The 23,422-nt window shown below is 44.9% G+C and overlaps 1 protein-coding gene across 6 annotated transcripts in view; it reads right to left on the bottom strand.

The window, feature by feature from the left end:
• Nucleotides 1-23,422, bottom strand: part of LOC112989685 (contactin-4) — a 355,336-nt gene that overhangs the window by 100,716 nt on the left and 231,198 nt on the right. For all 6 annotated transcript variants that reach the window (XM_064519224.1, XM_064519223.1, XM_064519227.1 and 3 more), the window contains one exon: nt 5,932-6,027. In XM_064519224.1, the coding sequence (XP_064375294.1) occupies nt 5,932-6,027 (96 nt within the window). The remainder of the gene's footprint in view (nt 1-5,931; nt 6,028-23,422) is intronic.

Below are 23,422 nucleotides of genomic sequence, written 5' to 3'. Positions count from 1 at the left end.
TTATTTAACATCATAAAGAAGAAAAAAAACCTCAACAACTAATGTATGTGGGCCAAGATAATTTCACTCTCACCTGCCAGCCCTTTAGAAAGGGGTACGTTCAAGTAGAAGGTACCAGAGCAAACTACAGGTAAACGGATAAAGGTGTGGACGGGAGCAGGGAAACACTTCTATTTCCAGTATAATCCAGGATTTTTATGACCAATGATAAAACAGTGGATGGAAAATGACTCCCTTCTAATGTGTTTCTTTGATTTTATCAAATTTCCTCCAGGCTGAGGAAGCGCTGGAACCGGTCCCCTTCGCAGCACAGGCCACTCCGTGCTCAGCCCTCGGCTGGCTCCGGGTCTCCCCGGCCCCCGCCACGCCGGTGGCCACCCTCTTCGGCAAAGCAGCAGCTATTCTTGGATTGAATAGCTTTCCTTCCTTTTAAAAGAGGTCACTTTCAATGCAGAACGAAAACTGAAGTCGCAAATTGGAAAAAATAGGTAAGCCATAATGCAGAAGTCTCCGCCGACAGCCCTAGCCTTCGGCACCGGTCGTTGAATGTCCCCAGGCACTTTTCGCAAGGATGATGAAGTCAGGTTTGCTGTTGTAATCTAATTCCAAAATAAGTAATTGCATTTTCTCTATCTTAATGCCACTTGCACTTTCAACTTTCAACATTATCTTTCACTCCTAACCTGAGTGCTTTATTCCTGGTGCAACACGACATTAACCAGCGGCAAGGTTACATCCCAGAGGTGGCATATCGCGGTCCGGGAAGGAAGCGATCTCTACAGCTTCAGTTTGCAAACACTGCCTGAGGACCCCTTGGGATGGGAGCTGCCAAGGAAACACCACGATTTTCCAACACACGGTTACTTCCTCGTGATACCCGATATTCTCAGGCGAACCTCCATCTGCCCCGAGCTGGAGCAGGAGATGGCTGTGGCTGCTGGGCGGGAGCTGTTAGCAATCAAACCGCTCCTGTTGTACTGAGAGGCATGCAGGTGGCTAAAGGAAATGTAATTCATGTGACTGAAAAGCGTTAACTTTGCAGTTTTGGGTTTTAAAACTCACTCTTTCAAAGTATTTCTAGATTTGGGAGGAAAGAAAAGGAGGAAGGAAAAGAAAAAGAAAAAATTTGTTTCTACAAAGATTAATTCCTGCAGAGCAAGGGTCTCAGTCCGAATTAACTGGAACTATTGTGACTTTCCACTAAATGCTTTCTATGCAAAACAGAAGACAACCAGTGTACTCCAGCCCAGCTTAGTTACAAAATTGCAATAGTACCAATTTAGACTAATTGTGGATCTGGCTTGATATAATTAAGATCATTTTCTAGCTGGAATAGGGCAGATCGTAAACAGTGGCAGCATAGGCAGTCATCTCCCATCTAAACGATCCAAGGAAATAATTATCCTCCAGCTTCTGCCTCCGGGCACCCGGGAAGCGCTCATCTCCCTGCCACCAGCGGACACGCGCTCCTGCACCGAGCTCAGCAAAACGGAAACCATCTCAGCACCTCTCCGAATGGTTTTGTATCGCCAGCGAATACATTCACACTAAAACTTTCCTCTGAATTACGTGAACAAATGTAACAGTTTTTAAAGCTAAACTTTATCTCAGCAAATTTATCTGTGAAAATGCAAACAAATTCCTCAGGGAACAAGGGCGGGAATTCCCCCTCCTTCCCGCTGCTTGCACAACACGAAATCGCGGGGAGGCTGTTGCTGCTACGCAGGCTTGTTACAGCAACCTGCAAAGAGGATGTGCCCACAGGAACAGGAGAGAGCTTTGCTGAGGAGATAAAGACAAACTTGCACGATTTCTGCCTCTTTGTGCGTTGTCTCCCCATTTGCTGGGTCCTTCTAGGACCGGTGCAGGTGTGATGGATGTGCAAGGGCGCATTTTTTGCAGCAAATAAAGTTCTCCAGGTTTTCCACATGCTCATATATCACTTGAAACAGGAGCAACACTGGGGTCCAGCTATGCTTTCAGTGGGGACCTGCCGGCGCGGGAGCACGCTGACGGCCCCACGCGGCAGCTGCACTGGGGCAGCGCCGCATGTGCCCTGGGCTCGGCCAACTCTCCCTGTAACCCACATTTATCCCATATTTGCAGGACTATTGCTGTCTATGCTTACAGATCTGGAAAGCAGCACAGTAACTGCGTCCTGACAAGGCCGTTCCCGAGCTTTATCTGGACGTACGGCTTCCCTCCTGCCGAGGCCGTGCTGCCGGCAGCGCTCGGGTTGCAGGCGCCGTCGGAGCCGGCCGCACGTGCCCACCTCCCAGGCCCCCCTTCCTTCCAAACGCTGCTGCAGCGATCGCACTGAAAGCGGAAAATATTTGTAAATACAGGAGTTTAGCACTCACCCCCAAAGCAGGCAACCTGGTTCGACACCTTCGAGTCGGAGGAAGGGTGTAAAAACTCATTATCTCGCCTCTTTTGAGAATGCAACCACCCACCCCGGTGTTCCTGGCCTCCCTCGATACCACCCAACTCTGCAGGGCACAATTACTGTAATTACCCCCAGGGAGGCTGAGACGGCGTGAGAGCGAGCACGACTCCTCAGCCTGACGTTTGAGGATTCAAGTGAAAGGGTCTAGGGATCACGAGCCATTTCTGCCCCAAACCACCTTCCTTTCTCTGTGCAAGGATGAAGCTGAAGATGATGCTTCCCCCAGAGTGCTACAGACCCCAAACGAGCAGCGGCCGACCCACGGCCGGTCTTCAGCCGTTCCTAGCACCAGCTTTGGCAGCTCCCGAATGAGCGGGCTGCAACGAGACCCGCGAGAAGTGGCCGAGGCAGTGAGCGGGACCCACGCGCAGGGCAGGCACGCGATTCGGGGCTACAGTTAGTGCCGAAGGAGCACGCTGGAAATCTGAGGTGTTATAGTTCCTGTGATAACTTCCTGACCTAAAGGGAAAGACAGCACCCGAAACCAGAAAGTGAAGGAGATCCTGGCTGGGTAAAATAAGCAGGTAGAGACGTTTGCCGTGTAGCTCCTCCTTTACAGCAGGAAACAGCAGGGTCTCTCATTGGCATGCAACTGAAAAGCCAGAATGCTCTGAGCACCGTAAAAAACATTTACTTTATTTGTGTGGCTAATAGACTTCTCCCGAATTGGCTTTATCCTGATTCGGAAAAGCTTTTGGTGAGGTCTCCCTGAGAATATGTAAAATTAAAAGCTCTCCTGCTTTGTAAGCGGCAGCAGATCTCGCAGGTCATTACGCTCGCGGACCCGGGGGCCCTCCAGCTCCTTTCCAATTCTGCTCCTTTTAAGTGGCAGCCGAGCTGGGGATGGCAAAGCCCAGGGGCCGGGGAGGCTGGCAGCCTTGACAAGCTTTCCTGCCAGCTGGTCAGAAGTCAGCGGAAGGAGCTCTGCAAGCACTTGTCTCTTTGTATTTAAGCAGTAAAAGCAGACTAATAGCGAGTGGTTTGCTAGGCAATTTTCAAACTGATGAGCAAGGACTCGGAGGACAGACGGACTGCAAAACATAGCCGCAGATGTCTTTAAAAGGGACAAGTGATCTTAAAGGGTGAGCGTTTGTGATTCACCAAAATACCTCCTGATGAAACAGCTAGCCCAAACAGCTGGGCGTCCATCACCACGACTAGTGTCAACACGCGGAAGCTGTGTGACAGCCACCACTGCTTGCTGGGCACGCAAAGGCAACGCCTGTAACTGAGGCACCAACATCGGGCGCAACGGAAGAAGCAGTGACCGACCCATTACTTCTCCCATGCTTGTTTTGGGCAAAAGCAGCAGGGCAACAACACACAGGTTTAACTAATCAGTCAACCAAGACAGGCTCGACACCTTTAAAACCATTTTTTTTAAATTGAAAAGAACTATTTTGACTTGCTAAATATTTACATATTACCTTTCTCTTTAAAGCAAACTGCACTGAAGGAATTGATACAGTATTTATTATAATTGGCTATTTGTAAACTCCACTTTGAATCCATAATGTTTTTTTCTTACCAATTCTGTCTTTGCCACTGAGAAAACGCCGGCTTTTTTACTACCTTTAATACAAATTCCTCATTAACCTCCTGATCTGAACACCAGAACCGATGATGCTGGCTCTGGTCAGGGAACGGCATTTGACAGATATCACATGCTGTCAAAAGGGAACAAATCATTTCAGGACATACAACGGCAGCAGCTACTGTAGTCTGTTCTCTCTCGTGTCCTCGTTAGCTGCTGCTTAACAGAAAGGAATATATCTAGAGAACGCCACATACGTCAGTGTTAAAATTCAGGGTTTACATGAGCATGATATAGTGCTCTGTTGTATTTAAAGACTTACGACAACCTATCAAAGAGACAAATTTACCGCAGAGCAAAAGGTTGCAAATACCACCGATGTCAAGGAGCGCTGACTCTCTCGCTTCCATTTCTCCCTCTCCCAGGCTCTACATTTGGTGCGCTGTGTCATTAACTCTCTCTCCATCACTTAGGCTAATGAAGGTTAGGACACACAGCTATCGAAAATACTCAGGGAATACAGAAGAGCATCACGCAAGCGTCTGAATGCTTCTGTGTTGAACCAGCCGAGGTTTAGGTTGGCTGGATCTGAACCTTATAGCCCTTGTTGAACCCCAAGCAGTGCTCGATGAGCCATTCAGCTGTCTGTAGTATATTCTCCAGATCCCATTTGCTCAAGCACGGTGCCAGATCCGAGCTGCAGTCCGGGTCAGCGATCAAGCAATGCTGGGCAACATAATGCAAAGATACCTGGACGGCTCCACGGCACTCGGGGCGGCACGAGCGAGCTCCCGCAACTGCAAAGGCCATTTTCCCATAGCCACACAGGGACATATATGCCATTTCCATTATTATAAACAGCCAGTATAAAAAGTGACAGATATAAAAAGGATAATTTAGTGAGATTTTAAGGGGGGATCAATCATTTTATGACACAACTATAGTGTACAAGAGTACAGGCCAATAAAACCATCCTAAAAATGCAAAATTCTTCTGTCTGTCTGCTACTACAACTTTTCCATTTCTCCAAAAAAGTCACAAATCTTTCTGAAGCATTAGAGATAACAGCGACTGTTATGAAAAGAGAGGTTGAATCATTTTCTGAACAGAGTCTGTATCTTTGGACACTCAATGAGCCTTGAGTTACAGTCAGTATCATTCAGTATTATAATTCTAATGGATTTAAATATATCACCAGACACAAAAATGATAGTGAAGAATGGGAAATTTTTAGAGACTTCAGGTAGCAGAGTCTCTCCATCATTCTATGTGGAGCTTCAGACTATGATTTCCAGAAAAATAGGTACAGACATAACAACAACAAAGAGAACAGTGGTGAGCATCCTCAGGATCGCTACGTAATCTGTTGGCACATTACTTCCTTCTCTCCGATAACACTCCCTTGCTTCTTCTTCCCATAAAAAGGGTAGGAAGAATATGTACTGCTATTCTAAAAATAAAACTTCATATGAGACCTGGACAATCAGCAGTGGAATCTGGGTACTCAGGAGACAAACCAGCAGTAGTGATGAGTATTTGAAAAATTAAAGTAATAAGGAAAATGATGCACAGAAGTGGCTCTGGCAGCAATCTTCAACCTTTTTGCAGAGCACACACAAAGTCACATACAGAATGACTCCCAAAAGTTCTACAAGATTTTGGTCATATCTTCTATATATGAATGTACTGCTTTAGTTTGCATCATTTCATCTCCTAAAGGCATACTTGTGTGCACTTGCAAACGCTTTCTCTCCATCTATATCCAAGAGAGATCTACCAGCGTGTTTAGACCATCAACACAAGCACTCAGAACAAACCATTTCGTCAGGCTGCACTACCATAATGTTCACTTTAAAGTGTACCATTTTAAAACTTCCTGAAATACATCCTGAGAATGAAAACCTTGCATATTGCCCTGCATACGGAAAACAAGAGAAGAAAACCGATTTACCTCCAGAGTGTGGTGGTGGTCCACACAGCAGCACCATTCCCTGACCTTGGCGGACTGACACTGTACTTCTTGTCCTTGTTTTGAAGTTTTCAAGATCTGCCAAGAAAGAAAGATTGCATTTAAAGCCAATTGTTTTTTCTTAATGAAAAGGACTGAATGTTCATTAGGATTTTGCTGTCAGAGAGATACAAAATGAACACTGACTTGGAAGAAACATTTGTGGAAATCTGCTTGGACTGCAAGGAGGAGCAGCATGCTGCCTATGGCAGCAAACTCTCAGAAGCAGCAACAGGTTCAGCAAACCTATTTCCCTTTACGGCACCTGCTACCAAAGCCCCAAAAAACCCACCAGTAGAAACCCTTCCCCTCCTGTAAGGAAGTCTCTTGTTAGTAACTACATTAGCCACACGCTGTTTTAATTAAACTACATTCCTCCTTCCTCTTCCTCTCCTTCAGGGGCTGTGCACTGCGGAAGCGCAGCTCCCTCGCTCCCTCCTTGCACACCGAATTCGGGAAACTTGCTGTTGACTGGTGCGATCACACTCTGTGCCCCGAGCAGCGGCACCGGCCGCCGGAGGGGCTCTGCACGGCACCATCAACGCGCGGCATCACCGCGGCAGCTCTTTACCTCTAACAGTACCTTGCACTGCAATTTTCATTTTTTCTGCTTTCAGCGTAGCTGAGCCATCGTTTGGCAATCGCAGACCTGTTGTTCAGTGCAGTTGGGAACCAGAGAAAACCCACAGGTGATAAATATTTAACAGCAGGAACCACTAGGAACACCATTATAATGTTACAAGGGTGAAAAATTAAGCCGTGATTTTTGTCCCTTCTTGGAAGTGCTTTTCTGGTGTGCATACAGCACTTCCAAACCTGGAAGCCAGGGCTTCGTTTGAGCCAGGCTGCTCCCTCATTGGCACCGAACCTGGGAGCGGTGTGCGATCCCGTTGCACCCGTCCACACGCTCACGGGCCCGCTCACACCGCTGACACAGGACCCAAGCCGTGGGGACAGCCTCCTCTCTCGGGGAGATCTACCCCGTCTCTGAGTGAATAAATTGTGAAAATAAAGACAAATCAGTCCGAAACAGCTGGGTGGTCAAACCTATCAGCTGTTACGGTTATGACAGTACTTATCAGTCTCACTCATGGACTCATCATGCTGTAGCCAAAATCAGGACAAAACCCAAGCAAAAAGGGGGTCAAGAGCGCAAGCGATGAGTAGGAATTTGTTATAATACAAGCAATAGTCTATCCCAGTTCTGCTGTACCTGGATGCTCTAAGTTTTGTTATTCTGGGGTCTCACTATTCTATTATTTCAGCTTTTTTCTTTGCATTTTAGTGGATAAATAGCGTGGTCTGAAGGAGATATAAAAAGCCTGCTGCACCACAGAGAATTACCTGTGAAACCAAAAATAGCCCCAAACAGCCACCCACCTATCCTCTTCCCATTCACCCAGGTCCATGGAGAGAAGCAACTCAGACCACACCAAGGTTATGCTGCAGTTTGCATTTGGGGCCAACTCTTTTGCACAGCTAATCCCTTTGGGCAAAATGAGGTCACACAAGAGTTACAGTTCAAAATTACATCCAAGTTTAAAACTGGTCCAAATTTAATCTGGGTATCAGCTCAGCAGCAGGTTCGCAAGCGTGAGCCGTTTGCCTGGACTCTCTGTAGGCATAGCAATATCTAATCAGCAGATTCTCAGGGAGATTCAAGGCTGTGTATAGCAAGAATAAGGCAATTTATGATACAGCACATAGATAAGCGAGACAATAAAGCACGGAGCTCTCTAGCCTGAAAGCCACAGTCTGAGGCTATTAGTAATACTGAATAGGGGGATCTTCTTTGTCATTCTTTTTCTGGCCTTAGAAAGAAATAAATAAAAACAAAACAAAAGAAAACTGATTATCCATGAAAACAAAAGGGATTTAATTCCTCTCTATCAAGCAGACTAGTGCTTTCCAGGAACTGCCACCGCGTTTCCCTGGCCACCCGCCAGTCCCAGGGACATAAATAAGAGTTTTGGTTGCCTACAGATACCAGATTGAATCCCAGCCTTACCGAGAAGAGCGGCCTAAGGAATGAAGGCCTAAAACCAAAACGAAGCCTGGAGAAATACATGTGGTGTTCGACGAGCCAGGATGCCCCCCCCCGCGCACCCGATGGTGGGTGCTGAGGGCGGGTGGGAGGTGATGCCCGCGGGAGGTGATGCAGGCACTTCCCTTCAGCCTCTCCCTTCCAGGCCACGCACGGGTTTTTAGCCGCGACTCCTGGCTAAAGGGTTGGCGTGCAGAGGCCGCAAGTGTTTTCACAGCCAATTACAAGAGCAAATTCTACATATAGCAAAGAGTACTGTTCTCAGAATAAAGTTTTTAGAGCTGCTCTGTCTCACTATCTTCTCATATTTCCCCCAGTGATGGCTATTTTACCTACAGGCTATGTTCCATAATATATTGGAAAACTTGATTAGGGAGAAGAGTAAAATAAACCATTAGGAATAGAAAGAGAATATAGGAATACTAATTGCCATGAGTACAGCCCACTTCAGGATTTTTAAAAGGCTTAACTCATTCTTGACTAAAAATGTCAAGTTCAATCCGTACTTCCATGGGTGAGAACATCACCAAAGAGTCACTATAAAGCTAAGAAGATAATTTGAATGGTTAAAGTTAGCTGAGACGTATAAGTGGCAGTTACATATATTTGTATTATAATGCATAACAGTATTGTCTTAAAATATAAAAGTAATAATGTTTTTGCTACTACTGACAGCAGTCACCATTAAATCTTGCTTGAAGTAATAATGTTAGATCCCTACATGAATGTGATTTTCAATAAGTGAAAGAGTAAAATAAAGGCAAAAAGAGTCCCAAGCATCCAGGCAGATGCTTTATATGCATACGTATGTGTAGTAGAAAGAAGTATCTCAGAAGTATTTATAAGCCTCAAATAACATATAATGATTCTTCATACTTTTAGTTTGCTATTTATCTCTTCCTCCATCATTACAGAATTAATGAATGCATTATTCAATATATGTACTCGTACCACACCCAAAACATTTCAGAGATTGTACAGAATTCTGTTTTCAGGTCTGAATTCTAAAACAAAGCAACCCCCCCGCCAAACCTATGGAGGTTTAACATGAAAGAAAAGCAGAAAAGTCGTAACAAACCGCCACCTGCCCAGTGACGCGGCACCTCTAGATATGCTGGTCGGAAAGTACATGACAACAGTTTAAATGCAAATCTAGTTCTCTCAACTTTTCTGCAAGGAAGAAATAACCCCAATTTGTTGACAAAACAGATAGCCATGTATTCCTGATGAGAAAAGGACTGCCACCAGGAAGAGGAGTCCTGGGTGAACAGCTAGGAACTGACGGAAGAACAGTCAAAACAAACTTGGGGTAGCGAATGAAGCAGAACCTCCGTCATCATCATCACTCCCAGCACAAGCGACTGAGTTTCGTAAATCAGCCGTCCGTTCTGAAAAGTCTCATACGTGTGCTTAAAATCTGGTTCCAACTAAATCAACAAGATTAAGATAACTACAAAAGAAGACTAATATCTCATCAAACTGATTTGGCTGATTATTCTGATTTATCTTGAAACCCACATTTCAAATTTAATTTATGCAATACCTAAATACCAACATGAATTACCAACAGTACCATCAAGTTTTAAAGAGTTTTATTAGTAGGAAACCTCACTCCAACACTGTCTTGCTATGCAACCTTCCTAGAGCAACGAGGAACAGCAGCAGCGCTGCTGAACGGTCACAGGCGTACGGATAAGCGACACGTCGATTCAAGAGGGTCTTTTCTGCTTTGACATGCTGTGCAAAATGGGTAAGCGCATTTCCTAGAAACTTCTCTTCAAATGGCTGCAAAACACTCCAGAGAAGTTTTGCACAGCTGAACACGCAGGACACGGAGGTAAGACCACTTGCTAAACAAAAGTTAAAAACACTTGCTGAAAACCTCCCTGCGGGAAGCTTTATTGCAAAAGTAGCACTAGCATTTCTTCCCCATTTTTGTTATCTTCAGCCAAAGTGAACGCAGCTGTGTAGTACCTTTATACTCTGCCTGAAGAGTAAGTGAGAAATTATCCTCCGTACTTGCAAAGATAAAGCCCAACGGGATAGCACAGGAGGGAGAACGAAGATGACCCTCGCAGCTGAAAAATGACTCGGAATTACAGTGCAAAGGGTTTCGCTGCCTACGTCCCCCACTATAACGCTTGTCGTCCTCACATTCCAGCTTGACTTGTCCCCAAGCCGAAAGGTGCCAGCTAACACAAGAGGATTTGCTTCTTATTTGCCTATTTAAGAAAACAACCAACCCCCCCAACCTCCAAGCGAAGTCTGATTAAGACAGCAAGCTCACTTGTATCTTGACACCGTTTTGGAGGAGCACACGAAGCGGGAGCATCGTGCTGCCGCATCTCCCTCACCACCAGCTCCCCCTGCACTGCAAACGGCACCTGAGCAGGGCGAGGTGACTCTGGACCTTTGTCTGAGATGTCCCGTCGGCACCGTGCGCGAGCAGATAACCAGATTCTTGTTAAAACTTTTAAAATACGGCACGTGCTTACCTGAAACTCCCCACAGGGTTCAACCTCTTGGCATTACAGAATCCGAGAGCGGGTGGTTTTTTCTTTAAATGAAAGAACAACAGAACCTGGGCTCCAATATTAAGCATAAAAGAAAATGTTGCTTTATTGCAATAGCTTCTCTGCTGTACAACTCATCAGGACTCTTACAAGCAAACCTATCGTCAGGACTTTGCTTTTAAAGAGCAGCTGGGATTCATCACAGTCACGGCGGAAGATGAGGTACTTACCACCTCATCAGATCTACTGCAGGGATTTACTGCTTTCCTTCCCCATTAACAGCTTTTACAGTGCTGCTGCACATTAAGATGCATTCACTTAACTCAGGCCTAGGTTTTATGTACACCTGATCCCAGCTTCTTCTTGTTCTTGGGGCTCGCGAGCAAGCCCACGCCCCTGTCCCTGCTGGGTGGCTGTTCTTGTGATTAAGGACTGCCAGGACTGCTTTTAATTACCGCTCGGTGCCCAGAACGGCGTGAAGCGCAGTAAAGGCACGCGCCGCGTGCGCTGAGCCTTCCTGCGACGCCAGAACGAGCAGACGAGGCGAGCTGCCTCGCCGTGCTGAAAGGAGCTCCGTCGACTTCTGCTTCCCTTTTGCTCCTGTCATTCGTTCAGACGCTATCGCTGCTCTCCCAAATTTGGTTTATCGTTTTCTTTTCTCATGTCCTTTCGCTCTTGCTACCCATCTTCTCCCCACCGTGTCCTGTTTTACCTTTTCCTTTGTTTCCCACTCCTCCGTGTCATCTTCTTGCACGTCCTCCTGCCCATCTATCACCACTCTTTTCAATGACTTCTTTCTTCCCAGTGGTTTCTTTCCTGCTTGGTCTCACTTTCTGCTCCCTCCCCCAAAAGTGCTGTGTTTTCCATGGTCTGCAGGAGCACAGCTCGCTCTCCGCCCTCGCGCAGCGCATCCCAGCAGCTCCGCTACAGCACGGTGAGCAGCAGCCAGGAAAAAGGGTTCCCACCACGTAGCAGCGCGAGAAGCCTCCCTCTCTCCTCACCTCCTCAACGGAGGCGTCATGACCGGGAGCGACCAAGAAACACCGACGACTCTCAGCAACTGAGGGAAGAGAACTGCGGATACAAAAGGGAGGGTCCAAACCACAGGCTCCAATAGTACAGGAGGACAGACAAATTTAAGGCAAAAAAAGGTCTGAAGAAAACTGCTAGCTTTGTATGAAAACGATATGAAGGCACAAACAGTAACTGCTGAAAGCAGAGGAGGATGTGAGGTAAAGGAGCGCAGGGACCAACTAGAGAGAACCCAGTGGATGGCAGCCAGAGTCACCTCAAATTCGGGATACATGGTTTAGGAGAAAAAGTGAACAAATTGGGTTATTTAGTTTGGAGAAAAGATTTAGGGAAGATATGATAACTGCCTTTGACGCGTAAAAGTTTGCTGCAAAGAGAAAGGGAAAGTATATTCTCTGGGTGGATGAAACAGGGATTAATATGCAACCAGGGAGGTTCAGGTCACACATTCGTAATGTTTTTATGTAACTGTGAAAAGTTAAGCATAAAATTAAGAGTTGTCACCACTGTCATCAAAAATAGGTTAGACAACAAGCTGTCAATAATAGCAAAGGTGCAGCTATCTCGCCTGGAGGCTGGAGCAAATATCTTATTGCCATTTTCAGCTTTACCTTCTACGATGCTCCAGCATTTAATGACAGACTAGTAGTGGCTGTTTGTTAAGATAACACTAAAACGCTGTGTGGCACGTGGTCACAAGTCTGACTATACTGAAAACAAAAATGGAAGGGACTAGTATTTTTCTTTACATTTTATCTTAAAAGGACTCAGATATTTTACTATATTTAAATTGCAAATGCTGTCACGCAAGAAATGGTAGTGCTCCCCATGTATTATCCACGCAACTTTCCAGGCTGAAGAACTGAAATCATATGAAATGACTGAAATAAAATATTAAGCATCATGCAAAAAAATACAGATATGATTAGCCACACTGTAGTACTTGTATGTGGCTGTCAGATGATGTATCATACTATTATTTGGTCTTCATTTACCATGGTAGCATTATAACTTAATCGGTACCAAGCATTACATCAAGAACTAAGTTATGTATCAAGAACACAAAGGATTATGCGAGTTTTCTACCAGGAACAGGCCTCAACATTGTATGACACAAATATCCAGTGAATTTTTAAGGATATTTGTTACCAAATGTATTTGAAGGGGAGAGGGAGTAAAGGAGCAGTGGGGCAGTTTTCTCCTGCACACGGTGTCGATGAGATCGCTGCCTCCCGAGAGCTCCCGATGGGCCCGTATTTGGGGGAAAAAACTGCTGAGCATAAAAAGAGAAGAAAACAACTGAAGATCAAGGGGAGGGGAGGCTGGCAGTGAAAACGTCCTGGTTTACGTGCAGAAATATCTCCACGAGGAAACAATACCATCTGTTAAAGCGCTCGTTAACCTACGCGGGAGGAGGGAACAAGAACGAGCGGTAGGAAGCTGCAGCCACGGAAACTGAGACGAGACGTGAGAGCTACCGCGGGTGATGATGCTCAGCCACGGGAACGGATTACGAGGGAAGGCAGTGGGCTCGCCATCCTTGGTGCTTGCCCAACACGACCACCTTTCTAGAAGACGTGCAAACACAAGCTATGCTTTACTTGCACTTCAGTAGCTGGCCTCAATTAGGGATAAATTGGTGAAAATATGGCCAGTAACAAACAGGAGGCCAGATTACAGGGTATTGCGTCCATCTAGTCTTCAGGTGCATGAAGCACGGTGGAAGGGGAGAAGGATACGAAGACCGCGTGCTGTTCTCACAGCCGGACGCCCACCACTACACCTGAGTCCCCGAGGTTTGTCCAGCGGGACTTGGCAACACAGTACATGAGAGACCTGCAAATAATCACATTATGATTAATTATTTTACAGTTCCCCAGAGGGTACTAAACACTTCATAATAGAAATAAAAGATGGGCATTTTAAGAGTTTACAGTTAAATGTTAGCCATAATGCAATGAGGATTAATAAACAGAAGGGAGAGAACAAGATGAGGCAGAACAATGACTGGAAGCGATAAGATGGCGAGTTCATTAAGTTTCAGTATGCAGGCATCTTTGTGGCTTAATTAAAAATTTTTAGGGTGGGAATTGCTTCAATTACAGTGATCTACCACGGCAGAGATCAAAAAAAAGCAGCCTTAAAATACATAAAAATATTTATAAAGGAAACAAAGAAAACATGACCAGAACTGAGGACTGCCGACACGATTAGAGACTTCTTGCTAGGGCCAGTATCCCTGGGAATATCCCGTAGGGAAAGGACATCCATTCAACTCAGATATTTTTGTGGCACTAAGGTAATATATCAGCACTAAGAAATACTGTTTCTACTCATAAGATCAAAAAGGAAATCGCACAGTGAAGCGGATGCAAGAAGGATGCAAACATACCCTAACTATTCAAGGCAGCAAACATCTGCATGAAAAAGCCTAGGTCACTGGCATGAGCAAAAAATGTAATTTATGCTCCAAAAAAAGTGTAATTTTGTTCAAAAACTAATCGTTTAAATGGCAGCCAAATACGGATCACCAATGACGACTCCCTCTTCAAACACTCATACAGATACAAAGTCATTTCAGGTCTGCACATTTTTACTAAATGGTTATTTTTAAGCGAAATAAAAGGAAAGAGTAATTAAAAGTTACTGTAGACAATAAGAATATGATGCTATCATTAAAATATAGGGAATGAAGAAATACAACTCAAGTAGGTACATAAAATCTACATAAACTGTTCTGTATGTAAATTTGTATGGCCTTTGAGCTGCAAGAATTGTGCAGTCTTCTGTCACGACTTGTGATTAGCAATGACTGAAAAAGAAAAAAGAGATGCAGCAAGGAACAACTCAAACCAGGCTTTTGTTTTAAAGCTGTGATTTCAAATAATTAAGATTAGACAGTTGCATGATTGTTAGGAAAAAATACATCTGCATATGAGTTTTTGCCCTATTTAACTTGAATGTTCTTTCTCTCTATTTAGTAAATAACTGTCAAATTGATGAAGACAAATTACTGAGCAAGAAAATAGTAACAATTCAACAATTCTGGTGGTTGAAATCCTTCCTGAACTTATTGGGAGCACGCAATACTATACAAAGGACTCCACTGAAAATCAAAAAACCTAAAATATTTTTATAAGCTACAGGAACTCTAAGATCACGTAAGGAAGCGATTAATAACGTTTTCAGTGGAAACAGGAGGCTGTAACAGGAATGCGGGCGGCTCCTCACCAGTAACGCCCTTACTCAGAACTGGAATGAGCGAGCAGGGATGCTCTTCAGACCTGATCTTCTTTACAGCACCAACACGAAACCAGACTTCACGGACCCGTGTGCGTATAAAGCTATACGCATTTAATCTCTGAAAAAGTATGTTGATTTGTGCCACTGACTGTACCAACAATTGTGTGACCTCAGGAAAGTCATTTAAATTTTCTCTGTTTAAGTTTGCACAGCTCTAAGGATGAGTACTTAAACCACCTATCTCAAGAGAGAGCGAATTAGCTAATATTTGCACAAAAATCTGACATCGAATGGCAAAACGCACTGGATGAGCGCAGTGTGTTATTAGCGTGTGCACACCAAGACCTGTCCTTTAATATAAACTTCAATGTCTTTTATTGCATTGCTAGGTTTTTCTGTGACCTTCACAAAACCTCTGCCTTACCGTTCAGTAACCAAACTTGTGCAGGTACAGGACAGCGATGCCAGTCTGATTCAGACGCTTAGTCCTCAAAAATATTCAAGAGGCCAGAACTTGCCAGCAGCAGCTGTTCCCGTACCTGGCCCCAGCACCTTAGCATTTTGTGTAGGGTGCTGAACGACCTCCTTCCCAACCTTCACATGTGGTTTAATGTAAGCTTAAAAAATGTGAAACGATCCAAAGCCTCTTAAGACTTGGTACTTTGTCTCAGTAAACGGCATAAGGAAATTCTAACCAGAAACATATGGCTTTTCATAGTTACAATTATCCAACTTTGGCTGGAATAATTAAAAATATCCTCAAGTTTTAAGTACAAAAGTCAGTCTTTATAGCAACGAAGATTCAATTACATGCAAAACAGTTACAGCCTTTTACCCTTTATTAGGGCCTACTTTGGTTTGTACTTTATTTATGAAAACAAAGTAACACGAAATTTGGTAATTCTTTTTGAATCAAATCAAAGTTTGCTCATTCAAAGCAAGATTTCACAGGTTAAATTGAAGTACAAGCAAGAAACCAAACCTAGACTAGCTCACTGCCCTGCCTGTTCCTTGGCATCAAGGGTAGCACGGAGCAGCGTAATATTTGACCTCGGTTGTTAGTATTTATAACCATTCTCATTTATAGCTCCACCGATTGCTGTATTCTTAAGCTCTCCGCTCGAGCAACATGTTTACGGCGTTTGTGTACAGGAGCCACTTGGTTCCTGTTATCAGCTACAACGTGGAAATAATTTGGCTGCTGAACTCAGTGCGCCCGGGAAACACCACTGAAACAAGGAGACTTCCCTTAGGAGACTGCAAGTCCCAGGTCATTGGTGATGTGACAGAGAAAGTCCTGTTTTTTATGAAAGCTAAGCTCTGTTTTAGCTCTCTTTCTTTGTTTGCCAGAACAGTGTTTCCATATTTCTCCTTAGGCTTTTTTTTTTTTTTTTTTTAAATACATAGCAGATTTTTGGAATCCAGAACAATTTCGTAATTATGCCAGTTCTGAAATTAAGAGACAATGCTTTATAGAGGTGGGCTATTTTAGAACTACCAAAATGTTATAGCAAATTACACGAGCAGTAAATGACTCAAATTCATCGTGACAGGTGTCTGCTTGTCCTTTAGGAAGCCAATTTATGCGACTCTACCATGTAGAAAGAAGCGCTGCTGTACATTTGGCTGAATGACATACTGTCAAAAACCCATACACCATTAGCGAGCCCTTTGTCATTACATTTAACATTTTTTCTACTGATTAGGAAAGCAGTGTCAAAGCTATTTTTTTAATCTATTATTCTTATGCTTGTTTAATATAAAAGTATTTCTCCTTTTCCAACAGTCTAACCAAAACATACATCCATCAAGCACTTCTTTATACATCACTGAATCTTAATTTCCAAAAGCAAATATGACTAATATTCAGGCTTTGAGAAAAAATATTAGCTGCTGTTATGCTCCTGTATTTTACTTAAAGTCTATCTCTAGAGACTGCTGCAAAGCGAATTTGATAACCTATCAGTGATACTGCTGTGGCAAATGAATGTTAATAACAAACAGCTACCAAAGCATAATACCCCCATGCCTATCAAAAGCTTCGCGCGGATTACTGCTTTTACAGAGCGAGCTATTTAATGAGCCCTGATAAAGGGTGCATGTGGTCGAAGGAAAAACAAGGGGCTGCAACCTGGGCCTCCCAAAAACCACACACAAGGTGACAGCAGAAGCCTTGGTAGTGCAGACGCAGGCTGAAAAGAAGCCTCAAAGCTATAAATTCAAATCCTCAGTTACACTTAAGCCATACAAGTTTGGGACTGAGCAAAAGTGGTTTTGAGTACAACAAAGAGAACCAAGAGCAAGAATACAACAACATATGTAAAACATATGTAGTAAAACTCAGATATAACAGATTTAGGAATCACTGAAGAAAGAGCAAGCTGGCTGCACTGGAAATGCATACAGATATCCCCAGGCAGGGGGAAGCAGCACCACCATCCATGCACGGAGCACCCAAATGCCAGGACGTATGAGGAATAAAGGAACGATGCAGGTGAAAGGTAGCTACCTCCTCATGTGCCTGAAAGAAACCTGAAATCCACTTAAGTACTTATATACAGCCAAGAAAACTAAAGTCAGTTTTCAATCACCACCTAAAGAGATTTACAGAGCATAATTCTCATACCCTTGATGCAATTTTAAGATGATCCCAGGAGTCTAAAATTTCAGATGATGTTTAAGGTCACATGCAGTCCTTGAATCAAAGTCAATGGGAATTTTTTGATTAATGACCACATGATTTCATCTCGAGGGGATTCTGAACAGGTTGGGAACGACATTTTGTTGAGTGAAGAGACAGACCAGAAGAACAAGCGTGGGCCAAGTCCTCCTACTTTAGACCGACTAAAGAACAGTCTATCAAGGCATGGCTTGTACGCCGTCTTCCAAATTGCCTTCATCAGATTTGCATTAACTCTGATACAGACAACAGAGCGTGCTTTCATATCCTGGACAAAAATACACAAACAGATGGAAAAAGAAGTAATTTGCATCACTGCCCATGGAATAATATGACTTCATTGGATGTAGACTATAAACTATGCTAATTTGGCCCATAAAATAGTCTTAAAGATGAGATTCTGGTGCATCTCAATCAATAACAGACTTTAGAGGACATTGCTTTGAAGAAATCATAGCCTGTCTATATGAAGGCAGCCTGAAAGCACTTTAACTGATGACTAGCACCCACAAAAGCATTAAAGCTCTTTGCTCTCGAAACACTTGACAAGATTTGCCTCCTGATATTTATGGCTCTAATATCTCTAAACACTGTCTCTATAAAACCTGTGCCTGACTTTTTAAAAGCGGGGTTTTATGTCATCCCTTTCACAAATACACAAAGATTAAGTTCTCCTGCCTGTGTCCTTGCTGTTGCGTCAAGCCTATGCGGCTGGCTGTGCCGCGCAGAATAAAAGCGCCTTTGATACAGGGCTTAATGGAATTTTAGTTTAAGAGCTGGTGTTCTAATGAATAATTTTTAGAGTCACTGATTTGAGAAACAGTTTACAAGTCTGGGGATGAATGCTGTTTAATTTGACCTTTAGAACAGAAATTTCACTGGGATTTTTATTTAATTGAAAAAAAAAAAAAGTTTTGGAGGTAAACATCTTGTCGTTCTCCCAGCCCGTCTCCTCCCACGAAGAACTTCTGCTTGGACCTTACAACCGCGTGCATTCAGCAAGGCACGGCCTGCACCGTGACACCGGGGAAGGGGTTAGCACCGCGCGTGGTTTCTGTGCAAGGTTGTGAACCCTCACTGCGTCTTTACCAACCTGCCAGCTCCATTTCGGATGTCTACACCTTCATTTTCCCCGACCTCTTCGCCGAGCAGAAATTGGCACTATTCTCACAACACTCAAAAAGCCTCCGCTGAAGCCCTGCTGTAGGGGCATTTACAGCTGCAGTGTTTTTTTCCTGAGAGCTAAATTAAACCACGCGATGAGAACAGATGCTCACCTGGAGGACTCGCACGGGCTCCTGATGCCTCCAGCCCAGGTCCGGCCCCCTCAGCGGCACGCGGCTGGCTCCGAGGGGGAACCGCTCTGCCGGGAGGAGGCCGCTCCGGCAGCGGCCCCCCAGCAAGGGCCGGCCATCGGGAACGGGCACAGAGCAGGCAGCTGCCCATACGCAGAGCGAGGCGGACACGCTCCACGCGTTTGTTCACGTCTGCTCCCAAAGGGTTAAGCTTGATACCAGCCTTGAATTTTTACGTCCTCCTTGGATGTCCTCCTCAAAGCAGTGGCCTCCGTTAGCCGTGCGGGTCTGGGGAAGGCCAACCCCCTGGGGACCCAGCCGGAGGAGCTGCTGAGCGCCCCTCGGGCAGGCTCAGAGACCTCCATTCGAGCACCTAGCCCACGGGAGCCAAACACCCCTTTAGGTCTGCAGGAGATGAGGAAAGTACGAAGGGTTGGTGAGAAAACCAGAACGAAATCCGTGCTTGCCGAGGCCTCGCTTCCCCTCCGGAGCCCTCCTGTCACTCAGACCCGCGACCTACGTATCGTCTTCGACTTTGACATCTCTATCCGGCTTCTCACACGGAGACTACGTTTAAATCTCGCCAAGTCTTTCTGACTACCATCCATCAAAACCAGACTTACTCGTCTATCTGCATGGCTAAAATTCCTCCTCAGGCTTTTATCCTGCTTCTCGAGCCCTGCGGGAGCTTTACAAACGCCGCGGGCACACACAGCTGCCGAGGTCCCCGCGCTCCTTCTCCTTTTTCCACGCGCCCTTCTCCGTCACATCAAGCACGAGCCGCTTGTCCTCGCTGCCTCGGTCCCCCACGGCGTGCCATAGCCGCAACGCATTACTGCGGTGTACCTGAGCCTTCTTCCAAACAGGCAGCCACGCGGCCCCCTCGCTGCTCCGCCTGCCTTCGCACCGCTCCTCTGACCCGGGAAGAGGGGCTCCTACCAGCACCTGCAACACGCTGCACTCTTTTCTTCCCCAAATCCAACTGCTCTTTTCTGTGATGTTACCAAAACCAACCCAAACACCCTCACTGACTTTATATTCCACTTCATAAGAACTGCACGCTTACTATCCTTCTATAAGAAATATTTCAGATGTTCATTTTGAAGCAAGTATTTTGCGTGAGACAAAGTGCTGAGGACTCAGAAAACTTTATTACTTTAATCCGGAAAATCTGGCAGACGTTTCCCCTTGGGTTGACTTCAATAGAACCATTTCACTCCCTGATTTTTTGATTTTTTTTTTTTTTTTTTTAAGCAAAACAATCATTCTGACACTTTATAACAGCGCAGACGATTCAGTAACAGGCCACGAGCAGCAACTCCACCAGCGACCGGCAGTGCTGCACAAGCCCCTCTCCCACTCGATGACTGGGCACTGCCACCGCAGACGCCCCGAGCTTCCCGCTGGCCCACGCCACGCCACACCGCACCTCCCGACTCTGCAGCTGAGCGAATGCAAATACAGACCCCAAGTAAGGTAAAACGATGTGACACGCTCACTGAGCTGGAACTCCCAAGGAACAATTTCCCTTTCCTTGATAGAAACACAAACGAAAAACGCCCCACAGAGATCCCGGTCTTCAGAGGTTAGCTGGTGATTCAGCTTGCCTACGAAAACGCAGATTATTACGCTACCCGGCACTATGCAGAGAGAAGATGCTTTCTCATTCTGCTCGTACCTCCGTTCTGATGAGTTATAAAATGGCAGTCACGTCTGTCGCAGACAGGCAAACTAACACGAGACGATCTTGGAAGCCCCCCTGTCCTTTGCATGCAGCCACTTATTCCCTGCACTTGCTTTCCAGAAAGAAAACACAAAATAACACAATGACAAAGCAGCCGCTAAGATAAAATTGATTTGCATTGGCCTTGCATCCCGTCTATAGGAACAGACTTTGCTATAAAACACAGGCTGCCTCTAACCCTCAGGTACAGTCTGTGCTGCACCAGGGAGTCCTGGAGCTGCTGCTTTCCATACATCTACAAACATCACCATTTTGCACCGATACCGAATCGGTGAGGATCTATAATCTAAGGATTATCATAATTCCTTCGAAATAGGTGAATAGTATTATTCTGCTTGACAGATGAGGGGAGTCAGAGCTGGAAGGGGAGATGTTACAAGAAGTCATTCTAATAACTGAGAAAATAATACAGACCTCCTGACTCCGTGTCCTGTTGCCTGTCCACCAGACACAGAAGAATAGTGATGATAAGTTGCCACGAACACACATGCTTATGGCTCTGTGGACAGCTCTGAAACTCTAGGATCAGTTTTTGTGAGATTGCTCTGGAAACCCAAAGCAGCCTTAGCTGAAACCACAGATGCTTACTTGGTTTGAGGTGCATCCCACCTCGCGTGGACAGCAAAGGTTCGCAAGCCTCATGTTACTGCTAAAGCTCATAATGAAGAGAGCAGACAGAAAGCACTTGCTATGAAAACGATGCCCAGCATTCAGATTTTAAAGATAGAAGGTGGCTCTCGCCCACATGAAATCGCGAGGAGGAGCTCTGCAGAGGGACTGAGTGCCACTGCAGCCTGGCTTCTTCTGACTATCACAGGCAAAGCCTCTATGGGACTCCTGATCACAATTTCAAGATATTAACATTGGAAGGAAATATCCTTATATACTCTAATAATTATCTGTAAGACAACAGGAAAGATTTCTTTCAAATGTACAAGTTTTCAGTTGGTCACATCTCACATTTTGTCTTTTCAGGGAAGTATCACTCACTCTTCTCACTGAATAACCAGGTTCCCTGAAGGGTCACTACAGCCTTGGAGGTATTGCTTTATATCGCCATCGACACTTCCAGGCTATTCCATTTATTGTCAAAACAATAATTCAAATTTACAGTTTATTTTCCTCTTTTATTTTTGCATCCTTCTAGTTGACATCAGAATAAGCTAACTGAGCAGCAGTGATTTGCAGACGTGAGGCTGTACTGAGTGACAACAGCTGGGCTATATTCTGAGATAACGCCAAAACAAAACTCTAATAACAGTTATTCGCTTGCTGCCTACCTTGATTTTGATTTAAGAAAAAATGCTCAGAAAAATATCCTGTAAATATATTCACACTCAGAGGATAAATACTAATGTTAAGGACACATTAATAGCCACAGCTGACTTCTTTAACAGACTGTTTTCATTCTCTTTTTTTAGCTTTCAAAGGGTGGGCTACATTTCAGATGAAGTCCACCACTTCTCTAATAATCTACTGGTAAACAGCCAAATGGGCCATGAACTGGAACTAACCTGGTGGTAATACATCTAAGTTGTGAAGGCTTCAGGACTGAGATAGAGAAGAGGAAATTTTACTGATAAATAGCTCAGTACCAGATTCTGCACTGAACTAAGGGGAAAGCAGGAAAAGACAGACAAAATCTTGATCTCTCCTTAGACTTACTGTAGGAGCTTTACGGTTTCCTTTATGACCTATGCACTGAGTACAGAAAAAGAATGGAAAATGGAGGTATTAAGTTAAATAGTGAAAAGTCAAAGTGACTGATTAAGCCTAATATCAAGAGATCTTTAAATGCATAGCTATCTATTCTATTTTAAAGTGAAATTGTCCCAAATTCCTGGGATCGGAACCTGAATACTCAGTGTTTCATTCAGAAACATCAGAAAAAATGAGAAATCTTTCTTTTAACTTCATTATGGTCTCTCGATCTGAGTTTTTCATAACACCCTGCCACAACTTAGCACAGAGATAATTTACTCAAGACTGCAAAGAGATTTCACTAACAGCACAGCTCTGCAAGCAGCCTTCAGGCTCCCGGGATCAGCTCAGCGCAATGAAGCGCTCAGCTGAAGCAAGCAACACGAGCCCGCTTCGGAGCCCGCTGAAGCCACCGGCTGTACTTCTCTGCATTTTAACACATACAGAATATGGGTGCGACCTTGCGTTCATCAACAGTTATCAAAGGTATGTGGTAAAAACCATATGACAGTAAAGAAAACACCCAACCCAGTTTGCACCCTGATTTATTTATCCGAGCCCCCGGCCCAGCAGCTTCCCTGCCATTCCCGGGTACCAGAAGAGGCATCGGCAGAGCCGGCGCTTCAGAGGTTGAGCGTCGCTACATCCCTTTTAAACAGGTTATTCCACTGTCGGGCAGCTCGCTTCGCGAGCCATTATCTCCCGGGAGAGGCCACGGGGCTGGTGACAACCGGGTAATCGGTTCCCGGATTTCGCGCGGCACAAAATGCCTCTCAAAGACTCCACAGGCCATTGCATCTCTTATTAATTGTCATCGCAGCCTCTCAATCACATCTTAATTGCAGTCTCCGTTCTTCTAAACCTAACTTCAGGCAGGTGACTTGCTCAGATACTTTTATTATCCTCTTGTGGCTTGAATTAAAAAAAGGAAAAGCTTTTCCAGAGCTTCTGTCATACTGGTTGCAATAACGGTGGCTATTTTGATTAAAGGAAAGGTGACCAGGGTTTTAGCTAACCTACGCACGCCTAGGTTAAGGAGCACATCACCTCCTTGGATTTTTGGAGCTGTCCTCTGTCCCAGAGCTCCCTCTCATCCTTTTGAAGGATAAATCACTTGCCAAAGAGATCACGCTGGAGACGGGCGGCCCCTGGATGAGGTGCTGCCTGTCGGAGGCAAGTCCC

This window comes from Dromaius novaehollandiae, chromosome 12 (genome assembly GCF_036370855.1).
Source record: "Dromaius novaehollandiae isolate bDroNov1 chromosome 12, bDroNov1.hap1, whole genome shotgun sequence".
In the NCBI taxonomy this organism is placed as follows: domain Eukaryota; kingdom Metazoa; phylum Chordata; class Aves; order Casuariiformes; family Dromaiidae; genus Dromaius; species Dromaius novaehollandiae.
Note: the sequence above shows the minus strand (reverse complement) of the source record. Positions and strands in the feature narration are given on the sequence as shown.